Source organism: Zingiber officinale, chromosome 11B (genome assembly GCF_018446385.1).
Source record: "Zingiber officinale cultivar Zhangliang chromosome 11B, Zo_v1.1, whole genome shotgun sequence".
Lineage (NCBI taxonomy): Eukaryota > Viridiplantae > Streptophyta > Magnoliopsida > Zingiberales > Zingiberaceae > Zingiber > Zingiber officinale.
The window spans coordinates 87,753,726-87,777,195 of NC_056007.1; the positions used below are offsets into that span (position 1 = coordinate 87,753,726).

Here is a 23,470-nt window from a genome sequence, read left to right on the forward strand (position 1 = left end):
GTCAAGAGTGACCGGATGTTCGCGGGAAAGAATGTAAGATATCTCCATTGACATAAAGCCTTTTGGGTAAAGCTCAAGAGCAAAGCCACAAGAGCTTAGGCCCAAAGTGGATTAATATCTTATCATTATGGAGGTATGTGAATATCCTTTGGGCATAACAAATGACCTGCTTCGGACCTCCTCACGAGCATCCGATCACCCTGACCTACTTCGGGCCTCTCCGTGAGCATTCGATCACCTTGACATGCTCAAGGTCTCCCCGAGAGCATCCGGTCACCTTGACCTGCTTTGGACCTCCTCGCAACTTCGTTCAAGGTCGCCCCACATGACATCTGATCTGGACCATGACTCTGATACCATTTATTGTGTCCAAAAGATATTCACATATCTTTACAATGACATGAGATTATCCAAAGGATGTTGTATCATCGGATGCTTACAGGAAAGCTTGGAGCGGATCAAGAGTGAACGGACGCGGATGCTTGCAAGGAAGGTTCTAAGCAGGTCAAAAGTGATCGGATACTCGTGAGAAAGTTCGGACCATGAGAATAGTGATGATGATTCATTTGAGGGGAGGATTGTTGGAATTCAATTAAAGTCTAACATTAAAAAGATTTAAAAAAGATTATAAATTTAAAAGGATATATGATATCTTTATTAGCATGCTATCTTTTAGATAGCATATCAGAGTAAATCACGGGGAGTTAGATTAAAATAAATATATCATATTATTATAAAAATATAAAATTACTATTATTATTATTTTAATTTCACCCTCCTAACGTCCGTGGACCTTGGAGTCTCTTTAATCCCACGTTAATTAGCGTTTACATCACTTTATAAAACCAACCAAACCGCTCGTTTTCTTCATCAACGCGACAACTTCTCCGCGTTCGAAGCTTCCCCAATTTCCTCGTCTCTGCGGTCCTCGCCGAGATCGGCCATCCAATTCCTTGCTCGCTTCCTCTTCCTCTGCCTTCGTGCTCCTCGCCGAAGAGTCTCCTTCACAATTCCGTTACGCCTCATATTTTGTAAGTTGTTGGATCTACCCTTTTTTGAGGTTTTCCGGGTGGTGTTAGCTGTACGTGTCGCCCTATTTCACTGGAAAGGTGTGTTTTTTTGTGGTTTATGATCCAACAAGCATCGCTCTTCCTCGGATCTGGATTCGGTTTCCAGTTTTTTTTTTTCTCCCGTTTTTCTTGAAGGGCAAACGATGTAGATCGAGTCGCGATCTTCAGATTTGTCGTCGATGGTCCATATTCGACGAATTGCTCGACTGTCATGTGTAATGCAGTGATCTAATTTGTGGCCCGGGTAGCCCTTTTGGTTATAATACTTGTGGTTCTAGTTACATTTGTACTGATCAACTCTATAGGGTTTTCCCCCACAATTTCATATTTAGATGATCGTTCCTGGTTCCTAGATGTGTGTTAATTGACCTTTTGCTTCGGATCTATAAATTGGTGCATACTTCCGCCTTTGTTATTAAATGATTGAGAGAAAGCCAATATCCTTTCACTAAAATATTTTGCAACGCTGTTGGCTGATCTGCAGGCGATCTTGTCTGGATTTTTATTATTCGTGTGTTGCTAGTCCTCGCTTATGGCTGTAAATTGTGCATTGAAATTAACGATATGACTTGCTTGGATTTTGTGCAGAATTTGGGTTTCAAATGACGGAATACAAACCTAAGAACATCCTCATTACTGGGGCCGCAGGCTTCATTGCATCCCATGTCGCAAACCGCCTAGTCCGAAACTATCCTGACTACAAGATTGTGGTCCTTGACAAGCTTGATTATTGCTCCAACTTGAAGAACTTGAACCCGTCGCGATCATCGGCTAACTTCAAGTTTGTGAAGGGTGACATTGGGAGTGTGGACCTCGTCAATTACCTCCTGATCACGGAGTCCATTGATACCATCATGCATTTTGCAGCCCAGACCCATGTTGACAATTCTTTCGGTAACTCCTTTGAGTTCACTAAGAACAACATCTATGGCACTCACGTCCTCCTCGAGGCCTGCAAGGTGACTGGTCAGATCAGGAGGTTTATCCATGTTAGCACCGATGAGGTCTATGGAGAGACTGATGAGGATGCTGTGGTTGGAAATCATGAGGCATCTCAGTTGCTGCCGACGAACCCATACTCAGCAACAAAAGCTGGTGCTGAGATGCTCGTTATGGCTTATGGAAGATCATATGGCCTACCGGTGATTACTACCCGAGGAAACAATGTGTACGGGCCAAATCAATTTCCAGAGAAACTGATTCCAAAGTTTATCCTTTTGGCCATGAGGGGGCAACCATTGCCTATTCATGGAGATGGCTCTAATGTCAGAAGCTATCTATACTGTGAGGATGTTGCTGAGGCCTTTGAGGTTGTTCTTCACAAAGGTGAGGTCGGCCATGTATATAACATTGGAACGAAGAGAGAAAGGAGAGTGATTGATGTGGCAAAGGATATTTGCAAACTCTGCTCATTAGATTCCGATAAGGTCATTAAGTTTGTGGAGAATAGACCCTTCAATGATCAGAGATACTTTTTGGATGACCAGAAGCTGAAGAACCTAGGATGGTCAGAGAGGACTGTCTGGGAGGAGGGACTCAAGAAGACGATGGAGTGGTACATGAACAATCCAGATTGGTGGGGAGATGTTTCGGGAGCATTATTGCCTCATCCACGAATGCTAATGATGCCTGGTATGTTTGAGGGTTCTGAAGAAACAAAGTTCTTGGTTTCTCAGTCTATGAACACTAATACACAGAACAAAATGTTGGTTCCCACTCCAAGGAGCAATGTGTCCTCTCCTAAGAAACCACAATTGAAATTCCTGATATATGGTAGAACAGGATGGCTTGGGGGCATTCTGGGGAAGCTATGTGAGAAACAAGGCATACAATATGAGTATGGACGGGGGCGGCTAGAAGACCGTTCCCAGCTCATATTGGATATTCAAAATGTGAAGCCAACTCATGTTTTCAATGCTGCTGGTGTGACTGGCAGGCCTAATGTCGACTGGTGTGAATCACATAAGCAGGAAACAATTCGCACTAATGTTGTGGGAACTTTGACTCTTGCAGATGTCTGTAGGGAGCATGAGTTGCTATTGATGAATTATGCTACTGGTTGTATATTTGAGTATGATGTTGAACACCCTGAAGGATCTGGCATCGGATTCAAGGAAGAAGACAAACCCAATTTTTTTGGTTCCTTCTATTCAAAGACTAAAGCAATGGTAAGTTTCCATTACTCATTCAATCTGTTTACACCCCATCAATTATGCTGCATATACCTTAAGCTAACAAGGGAATTCTCTTTGGTCTAATGAAGGTTGAAGAGCTTTTGAAAGAATATGAAAATGTATGCACACTTCGAGTCAGGATGCCCATATCGTCTGATCTGAGCAACCCTCGGAACTTCATCACAAAAATCAGTCGTTATAACAAGGTTGTGAACATTCCCAATAGCATGACGATCTTAGATGAACTTTTGCCTATTTCAATAGAGATGGCAAAAAGAAACTGCAAGGGCATATGGAACTTTACAAATCCTGGTGTGGTGAGCCACAATGAAATCTTAGAGATGTACAAGAGCTACATTGACCCCAGCTTCAAGTGGGTCAATTTCACATTGGAAGAACAGGCCAGAGTCATAGTTGCAGCTCGAAGCAATAACGAACTGGATGCTACAAAGTTGAAGAATGAGTTCCCGGAGCTGTTGTCCATTAAAGAATCCCTTATCAAGTATGTGTTTGAGCCAAATAAGGTCATTTCTAACTGAGAAGCTCACTCGAGATCATTTCATTACATTTGCTCTAAGCATTAGTGCCTTAGACTTGATTATTCTCTCTCACTGCTGTTCAGTATAGTCATGGAGGGATGATTATTACGCTAAGCTCTGTGTTAGTGTCAGAAGAGTTTTATATAATCAGATAAGCTATATAAGCTGATTTTGTGTTGGGAAGACTTTTCTAGACGAGAAGAAGCACGTTGATCAATATCTTTTTTGTTTTTTAAGTTGTAAGCTTCATTGATAGTCCAAACGATGTACCGTTATTCAATACATTTCATCAATGCACTCAACTTAATTGTTTTGAACATCTACTTAATTTGTTCCACTCGTACCCTTTATATAGATGATGCCTTTATTCCTATCAATCACTCATTGCGCTTGCTGTCATGGAGATCATGATATTGAATATTCAATTGTTTAAAACTGTGTAGATTAAGGTTGAGAACAAGAACCAATTTGTGCTTAAAGACTAAAGTTAATCAATTTATATTAAGCTAATGAAATAACTAAATCATGCTAATGCAAATGTTTAGACTATATTTGATAATGATCCGCCTAGTTACTTGTAATGTTATTAATCATGTAAGAACTTATTAAATTAGCTTTTCTTTATGACAGGATAATTAGGTCAATCTATGTGATTTAAGAGTTAATCAACGCTTTCAATTCACCATTAAGAATTCTAGCAACTTGATTAAAACTTCTTTGATCATTGTTAAGGTATCGTTTCAAATAAACCAAGATAAACGTCATGGTAAATTAATACGAAACCCTGGCTATAACGTGGGAGTCGAAGTCCTCCAAAATAGTCTTTGGATGCCAAATACGAGAGAATTTCTTTTCACCTGGGTTTACCCTATATTTTTTCATTTTACCGAGATATATCTTAGTTATTAGTTTTAAGTTGCAAACAAGTTAAATTCCAAAGCTTGCAAGTTAAATGAGATAACGCCATCAAAAGCATAATTTGGATCATTGCTCATTTTTGGGTTGTGAAACTGCACAGCATCAGCATATAAAGGACAGTCCGGTGCACAATGTTTCAGTCATGCGGGATCCCAAAGAAATATCCATTGTACGCAATCTTACTCTATTTTTTGCAAGAGATTATTTTCAGGATTCGAACTCGTAACTTTTTGATCACATGACAACAACTTTACCGTTGCACCAAGGCTCCCCTTCACAGCATCAGCATATACAGTCATCAAATTCTACAAAATAGAAGTTTACATTTGATATGTAATTTGTTCACACCTATGCAGAATTTGCAATGCAGACCGTACAATTTTCACTGCCTAAAAACCTACAAGGAGTAGATAGAAGTTCGATCTAAACATAAAAATCAGCGATAAAAAACTGAAGTTGAATGTGTGATGAAAGAAGAAATTCCAGGTGTACATAGCAAGCACATATTCCAGTTGACTACGACTGCTTACATTCTAAAAGAACTTTGATACTTCCATGAAATGATCTGCTTGAAATATTGAAATTTGAGAAGAACCGAACCCCCAAATTTCTGCAGCTTAGATGAACGGAGGAAGTATTATCCAACGTCTTGGATACCTAGGCCGCCCCTCTTTTCCATCAAATAACTGCAATAAAAGTAAATCAGACATAGGCATAAACAATTAAAGGCTTGCTTGCATGTTAAATATGCTTTAGTAGGATACAATTTGGGAAGCTATGAAACCATAGGAAAAATAAGCAAAAGATACATGTATTGAATCAAACATAGCGATACCTTCTTGAGCCGCCAGTGCTTTGCAAAGGCCCAGTTAGTCATAATGAGTGTAGCCACTATGAGGAACACATAACCTGCTATTGTTTGAGTGGCAATATTGAAACCAAGCCACTGGTAGATCTCTGTGGTGTAGTTTGCGCAAGTTACTATGTTGAACAAAAACCCACCAGGAATCTGGTAACCACCATTACCACTAGGGCTTCTGAGGTTCCTCAAAATGAGATGGCAGTACAAGTTTGAAATTTGGCAAATCAACCCAAATGTGAAGCCAATCTTCATTTGCAGATCACTGACAGGTGTATACAGTGGATGATTCACATGGTAGGCAATGTATGTTCCAAAAGTCCAGTAATAGGCACAGTTTCTGAATACATTGGAGAGAGGTGAAGTTGCATGGCTGAATCTATGAATGAAGAAAGTCTCCATGATACGCTTGAAATAATGGAAGCACCAATAGTACAAAGCATATGTCTGGACTGGGTAAACAACTCGCTCACCCTCATAACCAAAGTACTTGTACACTGGAAAGTAGTAGCAGATGGGGTAGATAATTAGGGGGCCCAAATACTCCCAGAAGAAAAGAGTGCTATAAGAAACTTGTACGCCTAAATCCTTGAAAACAACAGTTAGGTTGTTGGTATTCCCATCGCAATAGTCTGCCAATTTATTCTTTGGAATAAGCACAGTTGGTTTTCCTTTACTTCCAGCAAGAAATGGAAGGGTAAGGCGCTGTCTCGAAGGATAGTATTTTTTAACTGCAAATGGAGAGGAATCATATGGATGATTATTGTTAAAGACATAGTTCAAAATTTTAAGAAAACATACATATCTCAAGGTAAGAAATCGAATAGAACCAGCAAATTAATAGATCATATTTTGTAACATTATATATTAATAACAATGGTAAAAGCGCTTAAGTTCAGTCTCTTAGTTGCTATTTAAATGTGCTAAGTTGGTTATGCTGCTTACAGAGGCAAGAAAATAGGATCTTCATATTCTAGTCAGTTCTCAGATGCGTTTTGAAAAAAAAAAATGACAGAAGTGCTTCTACGATATGCTAACTTAAGGTAACTTCAATATGCATTATTATATACATGAGGATAAAGTAAATCATAATTTCATAAAGAACAAAAAAGAATCATGTCTATTTAAGATTGAATTTTCTGATCACCAAGCATGATACAAAGTCATGTTATAAAATATTATGTCACTGACATTAATATCTTCTAGTATGCTGACTTCCATTTGATATCAATCTATCACTTGCACCTTAACTATAATTAATCAAATTCAGAATCTACCAATCATCAAACCTGATTTTTCCATATTAACCTAATTCCTCTTTTCAATTTTATAATCTATTAGAGATGCACCTACTACTAGTCAATAACATACTTTAGAATCTGCTTCCTAGTAATCTCACTTGTCGCTCTCATTATTCTCATTTCTACTACATAAATTATTTGTATGTGTTGCTTGCTGAGCTTATAGCTTAGCTTTTCTGAACAAGTAAAACTGTAACATTTTAGCAAAGTGATAGCTAGGACAAGTTTTGTTTTGTGCTCCTGCCACAATAGTGATCAATTCAAGCTCTACGTTGACAACCACTTATATTTAATCTTAATTATAAGTTGTAGTTCATAACAATTGCATTTAGTTCTAGTATGCAACGATCCACAATGGACAAAGGCATTAGAAACCATTTACTTTTATAATGGGTAGGTTCTTATTACATTGCTCTTATAGAGCAACTCTAGAGGAGTTAGTCATATATGTAATGTTCACATAAAGAGCAGTCGGGTGCACGAAACTCCCACCAAGGCCGGGTCCCGAGGTTAGGTCTATTGTACGCAATCTTATCCTACACTGCAAGAGTCTGTTTTCGTGACTCGAACCGGTCATTTCCAGGTCACACGGCAGCAACATTACCTAGCATATGTAATGTTCACATACAACAATGAAAATCAACCAGTATAATCACAAATAAAAATTACCATCTATTCCCTCTTTTGCTTTAGCCCTCTTCCAAGAAGATTAGTGTGCTCTTCTAGCACTATCTTTCCTTGATTGTAGCACTCGTGTCTTGCTGTTCTTAACAAGATTGCATGGTGTGTTCTTTTGTTTAACATATGATTTCAAGCGAATTATTTACAATAATTTCTTTACACTCTTTGTGAAGCTATAATCTATTACCTTCTTTTATGGAGTTTGGGGGAGGCGCGATACAAAAAAAAAAGATTGGAATCTTACCTATGACTTCATGTTTCGGGATAAGTGATCACTTAATCAAATTTAACATTTTATTGATTTGGTACATAATATTCAAAATCTTGCCAATACATATGTAACTAAGGAGAGCATGCCCCAACTAAGTAATTCCATGTGATGGGACTATGCTAAAGGAAAGGAGCTCAATCATGTGAGGGAAAGGTAATGAAATACAAAAGGATAAGTTGGGATATTTCCCAATATCTTTTGCAGTAAATGATCACTTGAACAATTTAACAAATATTAAAGTCACCTCTTCGAACTTATTTAAAGTTGCTATGCTAATAAATATCAATACAAACATTAAACAAATATAAACAGTTTTCTAGATCCATCTTTTATTTCCTATAGGAGTTTTACATTCACTAGATGAGCAAAATATAAGTGCAGGCAGTGCTCAGAATATAAACTAGAGCAAAATTTAAAATGTGACCACTTAAATAGTTAAGGCATAAATAGTCAAACATAATTTTACATATATAACAGGAACATTTGGAATAAAGTAACAGTTACAATCTTAGAACTATCAGATTTGAGGTATTATGAATTACCTTATTTACGTAATTTTAAGGCACATAATTCATTAAAACACTTGGAGATAAACCAAGCCCATTTATTATTATTTATTACATAGGCACAATGTCAAATTACTACCTAAATAAAAATTATATGAGAATGAGACAGCTGGATGGGCATGTCAAATTACCAAGTTCATAAGCAAAATTTTTAGGTGTTGTGTTTTAGCCATTCTACTCATCATCATTGCAAAATAGTTAGCAAGTTCAAATATAACCATCTCACTTTTCTCATTTGGTACATAATGGGTGCTAATGCTTTTTTTTTTTTTAAGACTAGAAGCAATCTATGTGATGATTTATACTAATTACTCTACTCTTTTTGTTATTTCAACGGGATTGATCTGGGAACATGAATATAATAGTGAAGAAATTAAGCCATGAAGAGACTTACTTCGAGCATGTATAGCTTCCTGTAGATCGTTCACAGTAGCCTGAAAACGCACGCCAAGAAACAAATTTTTAAACTCAAATCTACAAACAAAACAATTAAATAAGGGGGAAAAAACGGATCTGAACACTTCTAGTGAGCACATCGAACAATTAAACAAGATAAAGAGCAACAAACTGGAAATACAAAACACTGAGACAACCACAAAGAAAGACCTTAAGAATGACTCTTTGACCGGTTGCAGAGGATGATAAATCCCTCCGACAAATCATAAGAAACATGAATTTTGCTTATCAGACAGAGAGAAGAGAGGGAAAAAAAACCTCATCGGCGAGTTCAATCCCACCCTTGATGACCTCCCTCCCACTGCGAGACACAAGGGTTACCTTCATCCTTCTCTGCCTCCGACCGTGCCCACAGACGTGAGACGAGGAAGAAAAGAAGTTGGCAAGGCAGGAGGCCAGGAGCAGATCACAAGCAGGGCATGACGACCGATCCGTAGCATTTATTCCGAGGTATTCCGACTTGGATCATCCAACGGCGTTGATCGGATCATGGAAGATAAAAGGGCAAAAAAAAACAATCTTTTTCCTGCTACTTCGAATTCCACGCCCTGAGATCTATTAGGACCGTTGGATGGGAGATCTCCCTCTGCATCCGCAGTTCATCGCTCGCGTCGCAGGTCGCCGTACGGATAGGGAGGCAAGTTTATGGTTGGGAGTGGGAGATCGAACTAACCAAATTTATCCGAGAATTGAACAAGGAACATCCAAATTAAAAGCGGCAGTTGGATGAACCACCTACTTTCATTAAACACATACGCGCATTGATATCGTACTTATTTCCTTGAGAAAAAAAAAGAAATTAAAATATTTTTCTATTTTTAATTACATTAACATCCGTATGTCTATGTCAACAATCCATTTTCATCTATCATGCATTTTATTTTAAATACTAATAGAGAAAAAGTAAAAAAAATATTAAAAAAAATGTACTTTGTTTTCAAATCTACCACCAAAGAGTGAGTTTCCTGAGTACTTTACCTGACCCAAATAAAGTAATTCAGATCTTTTTCGTAAAATATGGATTAGAGGACGGGTTGATGATCTCACGTATAAAATAAATAAGGTCATCATTTTTTTATCAATGGTGGGAAGTGGCATATCTTCTGATCCGTATTTTACGGACCAGAGGATCTGCGCTTTAAAGCAGCTAAGATCCTCTGGTCTGTAAAACGCGAACCAAAGGATGGATCACTTTCCACAATTGATGGAGAGTGATGGTCTCACGTGTAAAATAAATAGGGCCACCACTTTCCATCAATGGTGGAGAGTGATCCATCTTCTGGTCTGTATTTTGCAGACTAGAAGATTCGCGCTCTAAAGCAATTCAAATCCTCTGGTCTGAAAAACGCGAATCAGAGGATGTGTCACTCTCCACCATTAGTGGAGAGTGATGACCTCATGTGTAAAATAAGTAGGGGTCATCACTTTCCATCAATAGTGTAGTGTGGCCCATCCTTTGGTTCGCCTTTTGTGGACTAGAGGATCTGCGCTCTAAAGCAGCTTAGATCCTCTGGTCCGTAAAATGCGAACCAGAGGATAGGCCACTCTCCACCATTAGTGGAGAGTGATAGCCTCACGTGTAAAATAAGTGGAAGTCATCACTTTCCATCAATGGTGGAGAGTGGCTCATCCTATGGTCCACGTTTTGTGGACCAAAGGATCCATGCTCTAAAGCAGCTCAGATCCTCTAGTCTGTAAAACGCGGACCAAAGGATGGGCCACTCTCCACCATTCGTAGAGAGTAATGGCCTCACGTGTAAAATAAATGGGGGTCATCACTTTCCATCAATGGTGGAGAGTGACTCATCCTCTGGTCCGTGTTTTGCGGATCAGAGGATTCGCGCCTCTAAAGCAGCTCAGATTTTCTAGTCCGTAAAATGTTGACCAGAGGATGGGCCACTCTCCACCAATGGTGGAGAGAGTGATGGTGTCGCGTATAAAATAAGTGGGGGTCATCATTTTCCATCAATGATAGAGAGTGACTCATCCTTTGGTCCACGTTAAAGCAGTTCAGATCCTCTGGTCCGTAAAACGTGGACCAAAGGATGGGTCATTCTCCACCATTAGTGGAGAATGATGACTTTATGTGTAAAATAAGTGAGGGTCATTATTTTCTATCAATAATGGAAAATGATCCATTCTCTAATATGTATTTTACAGACAAGAAGATCTGTGCTCGAAATAAACGAGGACATTTCAGAAGACCAGTGTGAAAGTTAACATAGGTGCTGTAAGATAACTTGGGACAACTGGGCCATCGGCCCTTCTTTAGCCAGTCTCCTAGAGTGGTATTTAATGAATGGGAGGTTGATCAAATGTGTGAGTTATCTGTCATCAATTTATGAATCTTTGAGTGGTTAAAGGATAGTAGCAAACTTCGTCTGACAACCTGCACTTCGCCTGGCTAGCTACTTTTCGAATTTCAGTAATTTATAATCTTCATCTCCATCTAACCGCGATATTAATGTGACATCTCCAGTTGACCAAATCCCTCCTAGAAGATGCTAATATTCCCTCAAACTTTATCCGTTCAATAACAATTCAATCATTCCGGATAACTTAGTCTCTTCCAGTCGACTGAACGCTCTTCGATCGCTGAAATCCAATCACTTGGAGTTCTCTCGGTCGGAAGTCCTCCTCTTGATATATCGTCTTTTAAATGTCCTGTACATCTTTCTAACTCCGTTGGAGTTCTTTTTCACAATTTCTCATACTTCATTTTCAGTATCATCTTTCTATTAGAATTTATATGCTCCTTAGTCATTATATACTCCTTGGTCATCAGATACATGTATATTTTTCTAAATTCCTGAATATTTATACACATTAAAACACCATGAGGAATTTAACATGCTGCTGGTGCAATGCACTTGGCTTCTTGTCATAAGTAACAAGGAGGGTTCTCGTTGATGTCGAAGAACACAAACGAGGACGCCCCTGGATTTGAGAACTAACATTCATCGAGCTTATTCTCATATTAATCAGACTTGAGAATGATATATAGCAGCTGGAAAATTAAACGAGATAGGACTTCATTTTAGACTGATGCATGCTAATTGCTCTCATCGACTTCAAAATTAGAGCACGGGCTTGATCTAGCTACTTGTGAGTTCGCCCTTCATTTCTCGACTTGGGCTTCCTTGGCACGCATCGACCACGTACCTCTTCGTTCTCCTTCGCAGGATCATCCATCTCCAAGCCCCTGTTTTGATCTCGTTCTAGTAATCAAAGTGTGTAGTAATGGAATGTTTAGCCAAGCAGACAGAATTGGAGCAGAGCAGAAGCTTACCTATCAGCGTTGTAAGATGAGGACCTCTTCAAGCTTGGCATCTCGTCGCCGTTCCCGCCCGCCGCCGGCTTGTTGGTCTCCACCAAGCTCCCACTGAAGCACACCTCCTCCACTCTCATGGCCCGAAAGCTCGGGAAGTGTCCCATGGACTCCGCTCGGTCCAGCCCTCCGCTGTACTGCGGCATCAACGACAGCCCGCTGGTCCTCACCGAGGCCGAACCGCACGAGATCAGATGCATCAGCACCTCCGTGGCCTTCACTCTTCCGCTTAAGCAGCCGCCCTCCGCCCTCTCCTTCTGCTCCGGCTCTGCCGCCACGATACGGTAGCTGTCCGCCTTGATAAGCGCTTCTAGCGTCTCCGGGCTCGACGACGACAGTGGCGGCGGCGAGATCTCGTCTTGGCTGAGTTCGGTGGCGGGGTTCTCTACCGTTGTCAATGTCTTTGGCTTCTCGTCGGTCGGAGTAGCTCGCCGGCGATGCCGCCTGTGCTCGTCCGTCTGCGTGGACGCGTCACTCGACTTGACGGCGGAAGAGAGAAAGGTGTCATCTTGCGCGCGTTTCGAGGCTTCCACAGACTTCCCGGAACTGATGGAGGAAGAGGCGGAGCTTTCCACGGAGGCCGAGGGAGTAGAAGAGAAGTAGAAGTCCAGAATCCGTGTTCCTTTGAGCACGTACTCATTCCGATGAACAGGGTGGATGAAATCATCTTCCAACAGATCATGCCACACATAGCCATTTGTGTAGCTCCTGACGTGCAACAGAAAAGGATTGAGAAGATACAGATCATCGAGATCAACTCACACTCCTTCAGCGATCTCACCTCTTGCAAGACCAGGAGTACATGTCCGCCATGGCCCGGCCTCTGAGAACATGGAGACGGCTGATGACGTCTGCAAACAAGTCGCTCGATGAAATGCTCGCAAGGAATTTAGATGAACCAGTTACGCTTGTTTCGCTCGATGTCTACATAAAGCGTTACCTCTGAGGTAGAGCCCTTCTACAGTAGAGAAAGGAACCTCCACGAAATGAGGCTGCTCGAGGTTGCCATTCCTCGAGAGGTAGTAAACCACTTGAGCTTTTGCTCTCCGCTTCGGCTCAGTCCACACCATTGTCCTCTCTGGGCTCGTCTTCGACGTAAGCTCAGCTCTCCCTCTGGAAGCAACTGCCATTGCTCAATCGTCCCCAAGGTTTGACAGGGTTCCTCCAAGAAAGCTAGCTAGGAGTTGAAAAGTGGCAGCATTTGCTGAACGCAAAGAGTATTTCATTTTCCAGCTCTATTTTGTTTCTATAGTTTGCATAATAATACTAAAACCCTTTGATATTTTGTTCTTGCACATCTTGGTCATGTGACATAAAACTGAGGGTAATTTTTAAAATACCATTTAAATTTTTATAGCACAGACTGCAGCCTGCAGGTGGCGCCTCGAGTTTCCCGCGGGTCCACTCGGATTAGGTGAAATAACCTGTTTGTTTTGTGTACAGTTAGAAAGTGAGATTTTAAATTTTCATGGGTAACAAATAAAAGGATGTTTTCTTTTAATTTAATCTTAATTTATTATTAAAAAGATGCTTTTTCCTATTTTTAATGTAAAAGAGTTGCAAGAATCTTACTGCTCTGCCTCTGACGACAAAGAGAAACAGGAACAATTTGAAAGAAAGGAAGCTAGCGACTGCATTCCGTGCCAATTTTATTTTAAAATGCATTAGAGGATTCGAATTCCAGCGGGAAAAAGTGGAGCATGAGAGCCGTGTAACGTGACTTGTCACCGTTAGATCATCACAATCATTGCAAAATAACAAAGTCGAAAATATAATTTAAGGTCCTAGTTAGGTCGTTTCTTTGGTTGTATCATCAACCTCATCCATGATGTGGGGGAGAGCCAGCACTTGATCTGTCTCCAGGGAACAACAGACAAATTTGTGCTGAAAGTGTCCGCCATGTGACCTTAATCTGGAAACGAGAGCTTACGAGTGGGATGAGTCATCAACTCAGCGAGCTGGCCGTGTCCTTTTGCCAACAGCAAGCTGCGTGGTTCGTCACTTCGTCACAACATTGAAGAAGATGACAACTAGTGACTGAAAAGGTGGTTTATATATACACTTCAATTTTTATCTAGTTTTTTTTTTTTTCCAAATTTCTTCTACAAATATTCGTGGTCACACTGGATTAAGAATCTTGGTGGAATCGACCGTCAAAGCCCAATCGAAATCTCATCGTGATCTACCAAAGAGTTGATCATCCACTAAAAGCAAATATTACCTTTAATTAATACAAATTAAGGAGTTTCTCTTTGAAATCTACTTACAAGTTTTTGCACTGATTAAGCTATCTTGTGGCCTTGGCAGGGGCTGCCAACCTGCACAAATCTGGACAACTTCTTTGAGGCAATCTGATGCAGCTTCCATTGTCCATGCTTCATAGCATTCATGTGCCTCGAACACGTTATCAGCACCGTCATCTACTACTATCAAACAAGGTTTTGCGCCATTAAGAAACAGATCGCACACGGACCTTACACGCCCACTAGCCCCTTCTTCCTTATCTCCTGCCTGCTCAAACACCACAAAATTAAAAATTTAATTCAATGTGGAGCCTGCCTGTTTAGTTTTTTGACAGTAATATCAAATGTGTTTGGATCACTGGTACCTTCTCTGTCAGATATTTGAAGACCGTCTTCTTTTCCCCTGCTTCGTATATATTGCACTGAGATAGAATCTGAAGTGAAGAGAACAAGAGGTGGCCATCAAGTTCAGCAAAGGACACACATTTGCCTTGTAAGATTTATCAGACCTGTGACTCTACACTGGCACAGACAGCGTATATGCCCCAATTTCTTGTGTAATTGTTGTATAGGTGAACCTTGCCGAATCGAACACGAGGATGCCGCTGCCGCGTTCCGTCAAAGAAGCAGTGATGGATCGTCACGCCGATGCACCTGTCGGCGATGTTGCAGCTGTTTCCCCCAATTAGAATCGTTTTGTTGTGCTCTGAGAAGTGGCATCTGCCATTGAGAAATAAGAGCTATCAACTTGAAGGTGCCGGTAAATTGCCGAGGGGAAGTACCTTGAGATGGTTATGTCTGTGCTTTCGCAAGTAATGTCGATGAGTCCATCAGTGTAATCGCGAAAACTGCAACGGTCGATCCAGATGTGCCTTGACTCGGGCTTGATCTGAATGGCATCGACATCGTGCCCCCTTCCACCTTCGAATTCCAAATTGCAAACGATGACATGCTCACAGGCTTTCAACTGCAGCCCCTTCCCTGTCACCTTAACCTTCTGACCCCTTCCGTCAATGGTTTTGTAGGATGATACTCTCAAGAAGGAAGACAGGTGAATAGTTCCCGATACCTCAAAAACGATCCACAGAGGCTTATGGGAACGGCATCCTTCTCGAAGTGAACCACAACCATCATCTGCATGGAATTAGCCGGCAGAAGATGAGGAATTAAGTGTTACTTATTCGAAATGATCAATGAAAATTACTGTGAAAATTGATCATAAAAGAGTAGAAAACCAAAAGGTGGGATGTGCAAGACATACCTTCTAAGCTGGTGACAAGATAAAGGTCTCCATTTAGTCCTCCTATAGCAAACCGACCAAAGCCCTCGGCTCGACCGGCAAGGGCGCGGAGGCTGTCATCAGCCTCGGCGTACGGCAGGGTTAATGTTTCCTGAGCAATGCGTGGTTGGCAGATCAGGACGTCCATGGCGTAGATGAATTGAAAGGAAGAAGGCCCGGCGGGAGTGCAATTCGTACACCAAAATCATCCAATAAGAGTAGTTTAATTACACTGTAGAGGAAATGATGTAAATATAGATTTGAGAACTGTCGCCGTTGAAGAGTAACCGCATGGCGTTCAGTATCCCATAATTCGGATGTTACGCGCTCTCTTATAATAACCCAAGAGAGTTTCTAATTACAGAGGGTTTAACGGCCTGGTGGCCAACGATTTTCTTTTTAATTGTTTGTCTTTTAAGAGATTAGAATTCTTGAGTGAGCAGTAGACCTTTTCCTATTATATCTATTAAACTTTGCGATATCAATATGATGCACGAACATTGATGTCTCATATACGGAGGCTTGCATGAACTTCACAAATTACTTGCATGATATTGCTAGCTGGGCTGAAATCCACACATTCAGACGCAGAGCGTTGGACATAAAAGAGAATTGTTAAAGGATATTGTATAGCTAATACATAACTGCAAGCGAACATACGTAGGTGGGTGATATATACAGGTTAACAAGCTCATAAAATTCAACATCCTGTCTACCAGCATAGTCCCAACATTATCAGACTAAGTCATGGAGGTAATTGATGTCTGCCAAATTGAATTTCAGTTTAGAAATAAAGTTGCATCTAGACCATAGAAAATTCTTAAAGTCAAATAGAAGTTTTTTTTTTCGATTTAATGTCCCGTGATCTGTTATCACCGACACTCCTCTAAATTCAAAACGGATTCCTTTCCACTCGGTATCTTTATTATTATTTGTAGAGAATTAATAATTTTTGATATTTTTGATAATTTCTGTATTTTATATTTGTTTAGATTTTGAATTCGTTTAAAAATTTTAGGATTGTGAGTGTTATAATTTTTTCTTTCTTTACAAATTAGAAAGTATAGTCTATATATTAGAATTTCTTTCTTTTATTTAAGTTTTGAGATTTTAAATTTATATAGACGACTTTTTAGCTATTTGAGGGAAGATCCTCGAATATATTTTTTTTGAAAAAATTTAAAGGACGGCGATTATCTCTCCTTACCTTCTCCTTAAATCCCCTTATTGTCAGTCCTCAGAATATCGCTATCATGTCTTGCGTTAACATTGGTGCTAGATTTTACAAATTAATTATGTTGAAAACTGAATTAATAGATATTTTATTAGTTCAATTTGTTTGATTTTTATTGGAAAGTTCGGTTAGTTCGACTAGTTTGAAATTTTTTTAATTTGTTCAGTTCGGTTTTGAATTGATTGCGTTAGTGCAATTAGCCTCTAAGATTTCGATGTTTGACAATGTACCTAAGTTTGATTAGTTTTGACTAAGGGTTGATTCAAATAGGATTTCATGTTTGAAGAGAGAAGTCTAGTTTGGATGACTAGTAAGGGCACCTTCTAACTGCAAGTTAGGAAAGACAAACTCCAGGTAGGTTTGTAGGATCGGATGTCTGGCAAGAGTAAGTCTTAACTAGAGGTTAGGCAAGGCAAAGTTCAGGCAGATTTGTAGAACTAGATGTCTAGCAAGGATAAATCCTAATAATGTTCGCAAACGTGGTGTAGGATTTCATGTTTGAAGAGAGAAGTCTAGTTTGGATGACTAGCAAGGGCACCTCCTAACTACAGGTTAGGAAAGACAAACTCCAGGTAGGTTTGTAGGATCGGATGTCTGGCAAGAGTAAGTCTTAACTGGAGGTTAGGCAAGGCAAAGTTCAGGCAGATTTATAGAACTAGATGTCTAGCAAGGATAAATCCTAACTGGAGTTAAGACAAGGTAAAATCCAGAAAGTTTTGTAGAACCGGATGTCTGTTAAGAGTAAGTCCAACTAGGTCAAAGGTGACTAAAGGCTTGGCAAAAGGAAATCCTGAAGGAATGAACCTTGGGTGGTGAGATCCTAAGGAGTAAGCTTTAAGTGGTAAAGTTTTAGATGTAGTCCAAGCATGAAGCCTAGTAGGTCGGGTAGACTTACAAGAGTGCAGCTTGAAACTAAGGGATTGACCCTTAGGTGGTAAACTTGGAGGTGGAGAACCTTCAAGCAAAAGGTAAGCCTAATAGAATGTCAGGTAAATTTACAGGAGTGTTGTTTGATCCTTAGAGATTGACATTTAGGCGGTAGACTTGAAACAAGGACATCCGAGCAAAAGGTAAGCCTAGTAAATCAAGTAGACTTACAGATATAGGCAAGGTTGCTTTTTATGTTCTGTATGATTGTTTTGCAAGAACTTAGAGCTAGAAGCAAAATAAAAAATAGACAAACACAAATGGGTGAACCAGACTTGACTAGGGTTGAACCAAACCTAAACTGATTCAATAAACCAAACCAGCAGTTTGATAGACCGACTAAGTTCGATTTTAAATTGCAGAGTTGTTAGAAATGTTGATATAGAAGCTGATGTGGAAAAAAATCAGGTTTAACTTGATGATTTGGACGAGAATAAGGAGAAGTTAGATGATGTGGATAAAGATGAGACTTCATCCAGATATGGTTTCATCTAGATGAAAGTTGATCCAGATAAGATTTGATCCAACTATATAAAAGGAGACGAAAACTCTATGTTTATAAATATTAATTCTCTACTCTATGGTCTTCGACTCTGTAATCAAAATTAGGGATGTAATGAACGAAGTGTTCGTGAACAATCTTGGTGTCCGGCTTGATAAAAGCTTGTTTATATTCATTCAATATACGCAAGATCAATTAAATAAACAAGCTTAAATAACTCGTTAAACTAAACAAACAAGCTTGAACACGTATGTGTTCAGCTTGTTAACGTTCATGAATAATGTTCAGAAACCATATTTATTAATAAAACTCTTATCGATATACTAAATAAATAATAAAATAAATAAATATATTTAAATTATCAAGCTCAATAACCAATCAAAAAACTAGAAGTTTCAAACAATCAAACAAGCTTGAATTGAGAGTTCGATAACATCTAAACGAACCAAGCTCAAGCCAAGCTTGAATTGAGAGTTCGATAACATCTAAACGAACCAAGCTCAAGCCAAGCTTGAATTGAGAGCTCGATAACATCTAAATGAACCAAGCTCAAGCCAAGTTTAAACAAACTCAAGCTTATAAAAAATAAACCAAACAAAGCTTGACAATCATTTCAAAGGTTTGGTTCGGCTTGGCTCAGCTCGGTTATCTTATCAAATAAGTTTGAACACCCGAAAGCTCGACTCGGCTCGGCTCGGCTCATTTATAGCCCTACTCAAAATACGACAAGGCTCTACTCATGTGACCGATGAAGCGCTAGGAAGAGTGTGAGATACTCAGGACTTTCAGACCGATCGATGACACTTTGTGTGTATTTTTCATTACAATTTGTGTTTTGTTTTATATCTCCTGTGCTTGTGCTTAAACTGTTAGATTGTTTTCTCTGCCTCCAAAAAACTTATGAAAAAGAGACCACTAGTGGATGGTTGCTTCCCGTGATTAGACCTTAGACGTACTGACCTTGAGGGTTGGGAACCAAGTAAATCCGCAAGTCTTTCTTTCTGGTTTTGTTGATTATTATTTCGTTGCGTACTAACTCTGATAGAAAGACGAGCAAACGAATGAAGAAATTGAAAAGAAAGTTGGTCGATATTCATCCCCCCTCTCTCGACGCACACCCATCCTACAATTGGTATAAGAGTCTGGACTGCCCAATCACCAACTGTGCATAAAAGTTATAGTCTAATTGAGTCATGTGAATACAATATTAACCTCTAACAAAGGAAAGCTCCCGTGTTTGAATCAAGAGGGTCAAACACCAAGCAAGAAGTCCTGGTAGACAACCAGACAGAAAAGTTATAATTGCGGCTAGGTAAGGAAGATCTAGTAAGTCGGTTGGACTGAGGGCAAGGAAGTTCTATTGGGTCGGGTGGACCGAGGGGCAGAAAAACCTAGTGGGTCGGGTGGACCAAGGAGCAGAAAGACCTAGTAGGTCGGTTGAACCGAGGGACAAAAAGACCTTGTGGGTCGAGGATCAGATGTTCGCTTGAGGAGGGCCCTGTTGTCCTTCATTTAAGGGGAGATTGTTAGGGTTGTAAGGCTACAAATAAAGTCATACTTTAAAAATACATGAGAAATATCATGAGCTTTTATAAGGAAAAGATAGTCTCAAAGTGAAGATAATATTATACCATTATAGAGATATGTAAATTGTTTAATTCTTTTAGTAGATTTCTCTAGCGTCAAAGTGATTTTTGATATAAATAATATTGTGAAATGATACTATACTAAAATTTTGATATATCAAAATTTTTTATATAAATAATATAAAATTTATATCAAATTTTTAGTACAGTTTGAGTAAAATTTCTTTTATATTAAAATTTTCTATAGGATATTATATGCAAAAATTTAGTATACAGTGCCGGTCTGGTAAAGATGGAGGTATGTTATTTGGCCATTCGATGGAATCTCTACCACTAGATATTTTCACGTAGTCCTCGACCAATTTTTGTCATGAATCTTGACAATGGATCATCTAAATTTACTATTCAGAACTGACAAGAATTCAGGCTTTGTTTCTTTAGCCCATGGGTCTTTAAATCTTTACCATCGAAAGCATTGAGCTCAGCACAAATCCAAGACCAACATCGGTTACTGAGAAACAACTCCTATTGAAAAAAAAAAAAAAACTCTTATGCATGTTGCTCACTGAAGTTTATCTTTTCAATTTTTGAAAGGTTTATCTATTTTTCTATAATTTAAGGACGGAATTACTTTTTTTTTACTATAATTACTGAAGTTTATCTGTAATTCAATCAGAAAGGACAGTCCCACCATCACGTTGCTTGAACAGTAAGGCTTAGAGGGTGATTTGTAAACTCGTTGACATGTTTTCGGTGGTCACTCAGTAGTCAGGTCAGTTTTACTTCCTAGATTGTAGTGAGTAGTGGTTGGTGGAAAGAAAGCATCAATCAGACTCGCTAATGGGGAAGCCAAAGCTGCCACTGAGGACTTCATGTGGAAATCCCTTTCTCCATGGCAAAAGTGGTAGCACCGCAATCCTCTAGCCAAATGCGAGTTGAACACTTCAGCTTCAAACAAAAAACTAGTGCAAGTTGAATTCTTTTTCAACTGCCACTCTGTCAGGAAGCAATTCGCTAGATCAATGTGGACCAGAACATTGCATTGCTTGACAGTCAGTGATCCACTTGTTCTGAGTTGTTTTATAGTTAGTAGATTGTGAATGGAGCAGAGTCTCGTGCCTTTTGAAGAGCTTGCGCATGATTTGGAGATAAGATATGTTTTAATTCACACTATGATTTATGATATAATTACATAAAATATATAAAAATATATAATGCATATAATTTTGCGATAGGAATAAAATAAAATATTATTGTTCCTATCCGAAAATTGAGTCGATGGATGTTAGGATGTGATGCTCCCGTTGACTGGTTGAAGACTCTGTAAGCGTAGATCTTCCGCCGACGTGGACCTACAAGCACAATGCCGAGTCGGGAGGGGTTCTCCAGCGATGGTCCTCCAACGCTCAAGTAAGATCTCCGGTATAAAAAAGTAGAACAAAAGGGAAGCAAGAACTGTAGCTACAGTAAAAAAAGTGAGTATACCTCCGTCGAAATCTGAAAGTCCTTATATAAGGCTCATCAGAGACGCGTGCACGCCCTCCGAGGCGTGCACGCTCCTCAAAACATATCTGTAATGAATGTGTCAGAAAAACGTGTCTGACGTCATACCTTAATAGCACGAGCATATCTCGGACGTAACAGTGGAAGTTTCCACCGTACGATTCTCTGTCTAACCATGCCGCTGACCAGACATCTTGTCGGTGGTACTGGTTCCTAGGAAGATATCATCAACTGCTCTCTTTGTCCTTTATCATGCCGAGCGGAGGAACCGCTAGGCTAGCACATTCCCTCGGCCGAGCGGAGGAGCCGGTCGGCTAACGCCCTCCAGGCGACATCAAGGTCGAACCGATTTGGCTGTCCGCTCGGCCGGTGATTTGATGTCCGACTCCATCCTGTCGAGTGAGGGATAGTTAACTGCCGAGTTGATATCGTGCCCTTTGTTAGCCGAGCAAGATGGTCGCTCGGCCTTCGTATCTTCCCGTTTTGTCTTATAAGCGCCGGAAGCTCGGTGTCAGGCCGAGCTGTCGAGGTGTCGAACCGGCTACTCTTCCTGCTGATCGGGAAGACAGCTCGTTCGATCATACATGTACTCTAGATGTTAACCACTTTTACTTCCTACCGTGCGAGTCCTCTCTTACCATTGAATCAATTATATTAGTGTTTTAGAATTGTAATAACAAATCAAAATTAGAATAGATATAGAGGAAAATGCTTCTACCGACAAACAACACCGTGATTTTTTATTTTTTATTTTTTATTAATAAGCAATTTGTATTCCGATACGGATCGAATCTATCTTGTCCCAGATCCACCATAGTCAACGCAATCGCACCTCAATTAATAAGAAGGCGGGCGACGCAAACGTCGTTCACTCTGCTCGCCATGTTCAGTTTCTCCCCTAACCACTCGGTCTTCTTTCATGAGGCGGCGGGGGCCGGGACGGCTCCTCACGGCCTTCTCCCCGACGGCAGTGGCTCCTCTTTCCAGCTCCCGCAGTCTTACTTCGACGGGAGCAGCAGCTCCCACTCGCTCCTCCTCCACCACCACGTCGCCGAGCTCATCTACCCAACCTACTCGTCGTCGCCGACGTCCTCCTCCTCCTGCGACTACCTCGACTTCAACGGCGAACCAGCGAGGCGCGTCCTAGGCACCGGAGACCTCCAGGTCGACCAAGTCGCCAACTTTGTCCTCCCGTATTTCCTAAAATCCCATCCTGACTCGTTTTTCACGTTCAAAGCCGTATCTTTGTTGGGTTCGTGTAGCAGGGAATGAATTGTCCGGACGCGAGCCATCGAATGGCGCGATACAGCGCCGAGGAGAGGAAGGAAAGGATAGAGAGGTATCGGAGCAAGCGCAACCGTAGGAATTTCCACAAGAAGATCGCTGTACGCGCACCGATTCTCTCTCCCGTTTCAATTTTGAAGTATCATGGTAATTGCTCGATCAAATCTTCGTCCTTGTCAGTACGCATGCAGGAAAACATTGGCAGACAGCCGGCCGCGAGTGAAGGGTCGGTTCACGAGGAAGGAAGAGATGGAGATTGAGAAGGCGGAGACCGCGACGGCAATCGTCGTAAACTTATATAGCCATGATACCGGCGAGAGGAAACAGAGGAACAGTCGCAACGTGGAGGTGGACTGGAGGAGCCAGTTGCAGGCGGCGCTGGCGACAGAGGACGAAGCCGACAGCTGCTACAACGAGGAACTCATTGCCAGCTTCACTGACGCCTTATCCGTCAATCTCTACCCCTAAATACTTAAGAAGGAAATGTACGACATATTGTAGATTTAGTTGCAGCTGTTGAAACAGAGTAGATTCTGAAGCTGAGTGTTACCTTAAGACCATAGGAAATTAAAGATTTTCGTTATCTCTCACAAAAAAACGCAGTTCATAAATGTAAAAAGAGAATCCAAGCGAGTAGTTCATAAATGCAGCTGCCTGTTACACGAACAGAAGAAATAGGAGTAGCATAATCTAAAAAAAGTCAACTAATCTAGCAACTGCCGCCATTCATTCTCTCCAGTTCTCACTCG

The 23,470-nt window shown here is 40.4% G+C and overlaps 5 protein-coding genes across 6 annotated transcripts; 2 read left to right on the forward strand and 3 right to left on the reverse strand.

The window, feature by feature from the left end:
• Window positions 1-853: 853 nt before the first annotated feature.
• Window positions 854-4,106, forward strand: LOC122034224 (trifunctional UDP-glucose 4,6-dehydratase/UDP-4-keto-6-deoxy-D-glucose 3,5-epimerase/UDP-4-keto-L-rhamnose-reductase RHM1-like). 2 transcript variants are annotated; one of them, XM_042593374.1, is made up of 3 exons: window positions 854-1,109; window positions 1,659-3,238; window positions 3,334-4,106. In XM_042593374.1, the coding sequence occupies exons 2-3, from the start codon at window positions 1,673-1,675 to the stop codon at window positions 3,781-3,783; spliced, it is 2,016 nt and encodes a 671-aa protein (XP_042449308.1). In that variant the 5' UTR covers window positions 854-1,109; window positions 1,659-1,672; the 3' UTR covers window positions 3,784-4,106. The 2 variants fall into 2 exon arrangements, with proteins under 2 accessions (XP_042449308.1, XP_042449307.1); XM_042593373.1 differs by having other exon boundaries at window positions 854-1,031.
• Window positions 4,107-4,752: 646 nt separating this feature from the next.
• LOC122034729 (very-long-chain enoyl-CoA reductase-like) lies at window positions 4,753-9,261 on the reverse strand. The gene is made up of 4 exons (XM_042594066.1): window positions 9,094-9,261; window positions 8,774-8,813; window positions 5,537-6,291; window positions 4,753-5,387 (listed from the first exon to the last, which is right to left on the reverse strand). Exons 1-4 carry the CDS (start codon window positions 9,160-9,162, stop codon window positions 5,319-5,321), a joined length of 933 nt encoding a protein of 310 aa, XP_042450000.1. The 5' UTR covers window positions 9,163-9,261; the 3' UTR covers window positions 4,753-5,318.
• A 2,348-nt stretch (window positions 9,262-11,609) lies between these two features.
• On the reverse strand, window positions 11,610-13,433 carry LOC122033473 (protein SOSEKI 5-like). Its single transcript, XM_042592501.1, has 4 exons — window positions 13,104-13,433; window positions 12,945-13,014; window positions 12,125-12,871; window positions 11,610-12,037 (listed from the first exon to the last, which is right to left on the reverse strand). Exons 1-4 carry the CDS (start codon window positions 13,291-13,293, stop codon window positions 11,935-11,937), a joined length of 1,110 nt encoding a protein of 369 aa, XP_042448435.1. The 5' UTR covers window positions 13,294-13,433; the 3' UTR covers window positions 11,610-11,934.
• Window positions 13,434-14,046: 613 nt separating this feature from the next.
• On the reverse strand, window positions 14,047-15,972 carry LOC122034734 (probable pectate lyase 4). The gene is made up of 6 exons (XM_042594074.1): window positions 15,668-15,972; window positions 15,189-15,540; window positions 14,916-15,126; window positions 14,772-14,840; window positions 14,431-14,674; window positions 14,047-14,149 (listed from the first exon to the last, which is right to left on the reverse strand). The coding sequence occupies exons 1-6, from the start codon at window positions 15,831-15,833 to the stop codon at window positions 14,109-14,111; spliced, it is 1,083 nt and encodes a 360-aa protein (XP_042450008.1). The 5' UTR covers window positions 15,834-15,972; the 3' UTR covers window positions 14,047-14,108.
• Window positions 15,973-22,309: 6,337 nt separating this feature from the next.
• LOC122034980 (zinc finger protein CONSTANS-LIKE 9-like) lies at window positions 22,310-23,314 on the forward strand. Its single transcript, XM_042594334.1, has 3 exons — window positions 22,310-22,601; window positions 22,703-22,822; window positions 22,902-23,314. Exons 1-3 carry the CDS (start codon window positions 22,320-22,322, stop codon window positions 23,187-23,189), a joined length of 690 nt encoding a protein of 229 aa, XP_042450268.1. The 5' UTR covers window positions 22,310-22,319; the 3' UTR covers window positions 23,190-23,314.
• Window positions 23,315-23,470: the final 156 nt, after the last annotated feature.

Excerpts from the sequence above, each read along its gene's own strand:
- LOC122034980 (XM_042594334.1), top strand. The coding sequence starts at position 22,320 with ATGTTCAGTTTCTCCCCTAACCACTCGGTCTTCTTTCATGAGGCGGCG. Across the intron at positions 22,602-22,702 it reads TAGGCACCGGAGACCTCCAG|GGAATGAATTGTCCGGACGC; the intron begins GTCGACCAAGTC and ends TTCGTGTAGCAG. Across the intron at positions 22,823-22,901 it reads ATTTCCACAAGAAGATCGCT|TACGCATGCAGGAAAACATT; the intron begins GTACGCGCACCG and ends CGTCCTTGTCAG.
- LOC122034734 (XM_042594074.1), bottom strand. The coding sequence starts at position 15,833 with ATGGACGTCCTGATCTGCCAACCACGCATTGCTCAGGAAACATTAACC. Across the intron at positions 14,675-14,771 it reads TCAAATATCTGACAGAGAAG|GCAGGAGATAAGGAAGAAGG; the intron begins GTACCAGTGATC and ends GTGTTTGAGCAG. Across the intron at positions 14,150-14,430 it reads CTTAATCAGTGCAAAAACTT|CTTGCTGTTGGCAAAAGGAC; the intron begins GTAAGTAGATTT and ends CGAACCACGCAG.
- LOC122034224 (XM_042593374.1), top strand. The coding sequence starts at position 1,673 with ATGACGGAATACAAACCTAAGAACATCCTCATTACTGGGGCCGCAGGC. Across the intron at positions 3,239-3,333 it reads ATTCAAAGACTAAAGCAATG|GTTGAAGAGCTTTTGAAAGA; the intron begins GTAAGTTTCCAT and ends GGTCTAATGAAG.
- LOC122034729 (XM_042594066.1), bottom strand. The coding sequence starts at position 9,162 with ATGAAGGTAACCCTTGTGTCTCGCAGTGGGAGGGAGGTCATCAAGGGT. Across the intron at positions 6,292-8,773 it reads GGAAGCTATACATGCTCGAA|TTAAAAAATACTATCCTTCG; the intron begins GTAAGTCTCTTC and ends CTCCATTTGCAG. Across the intron at positions 5,388-5,536 it reads AGCACTGGCGGCTCAAGAAG|TTATTTGATGGAAAAGAGGG; the intron begins GTATCGCTATGT and ends CTTTTATTGCAG.
- LOC122033473 (XM_042592501.1), bottom strand. The coding sequence starts at position 13,293 with ATGGCAGTTGCTTCCAGAGGGAGAGCTGAGCTTACGTCGAAGACGAGC. Across the intron at positions 12,872-12,944 it reads TACTCCTGGTCTTGCAAGAG|GAGCTACACAAATGGCTATG; the intron begins GTGAGATCGCTG and ends GTTGCACGTCAG. Across the intron at positions 12,038-12,124 it reads TCATCTTACAACGCTGATAG|GGGCTTGGAGATGGATGATC; the intron begins GTAAGCTTCTGC and ends AGATCAAAACAG.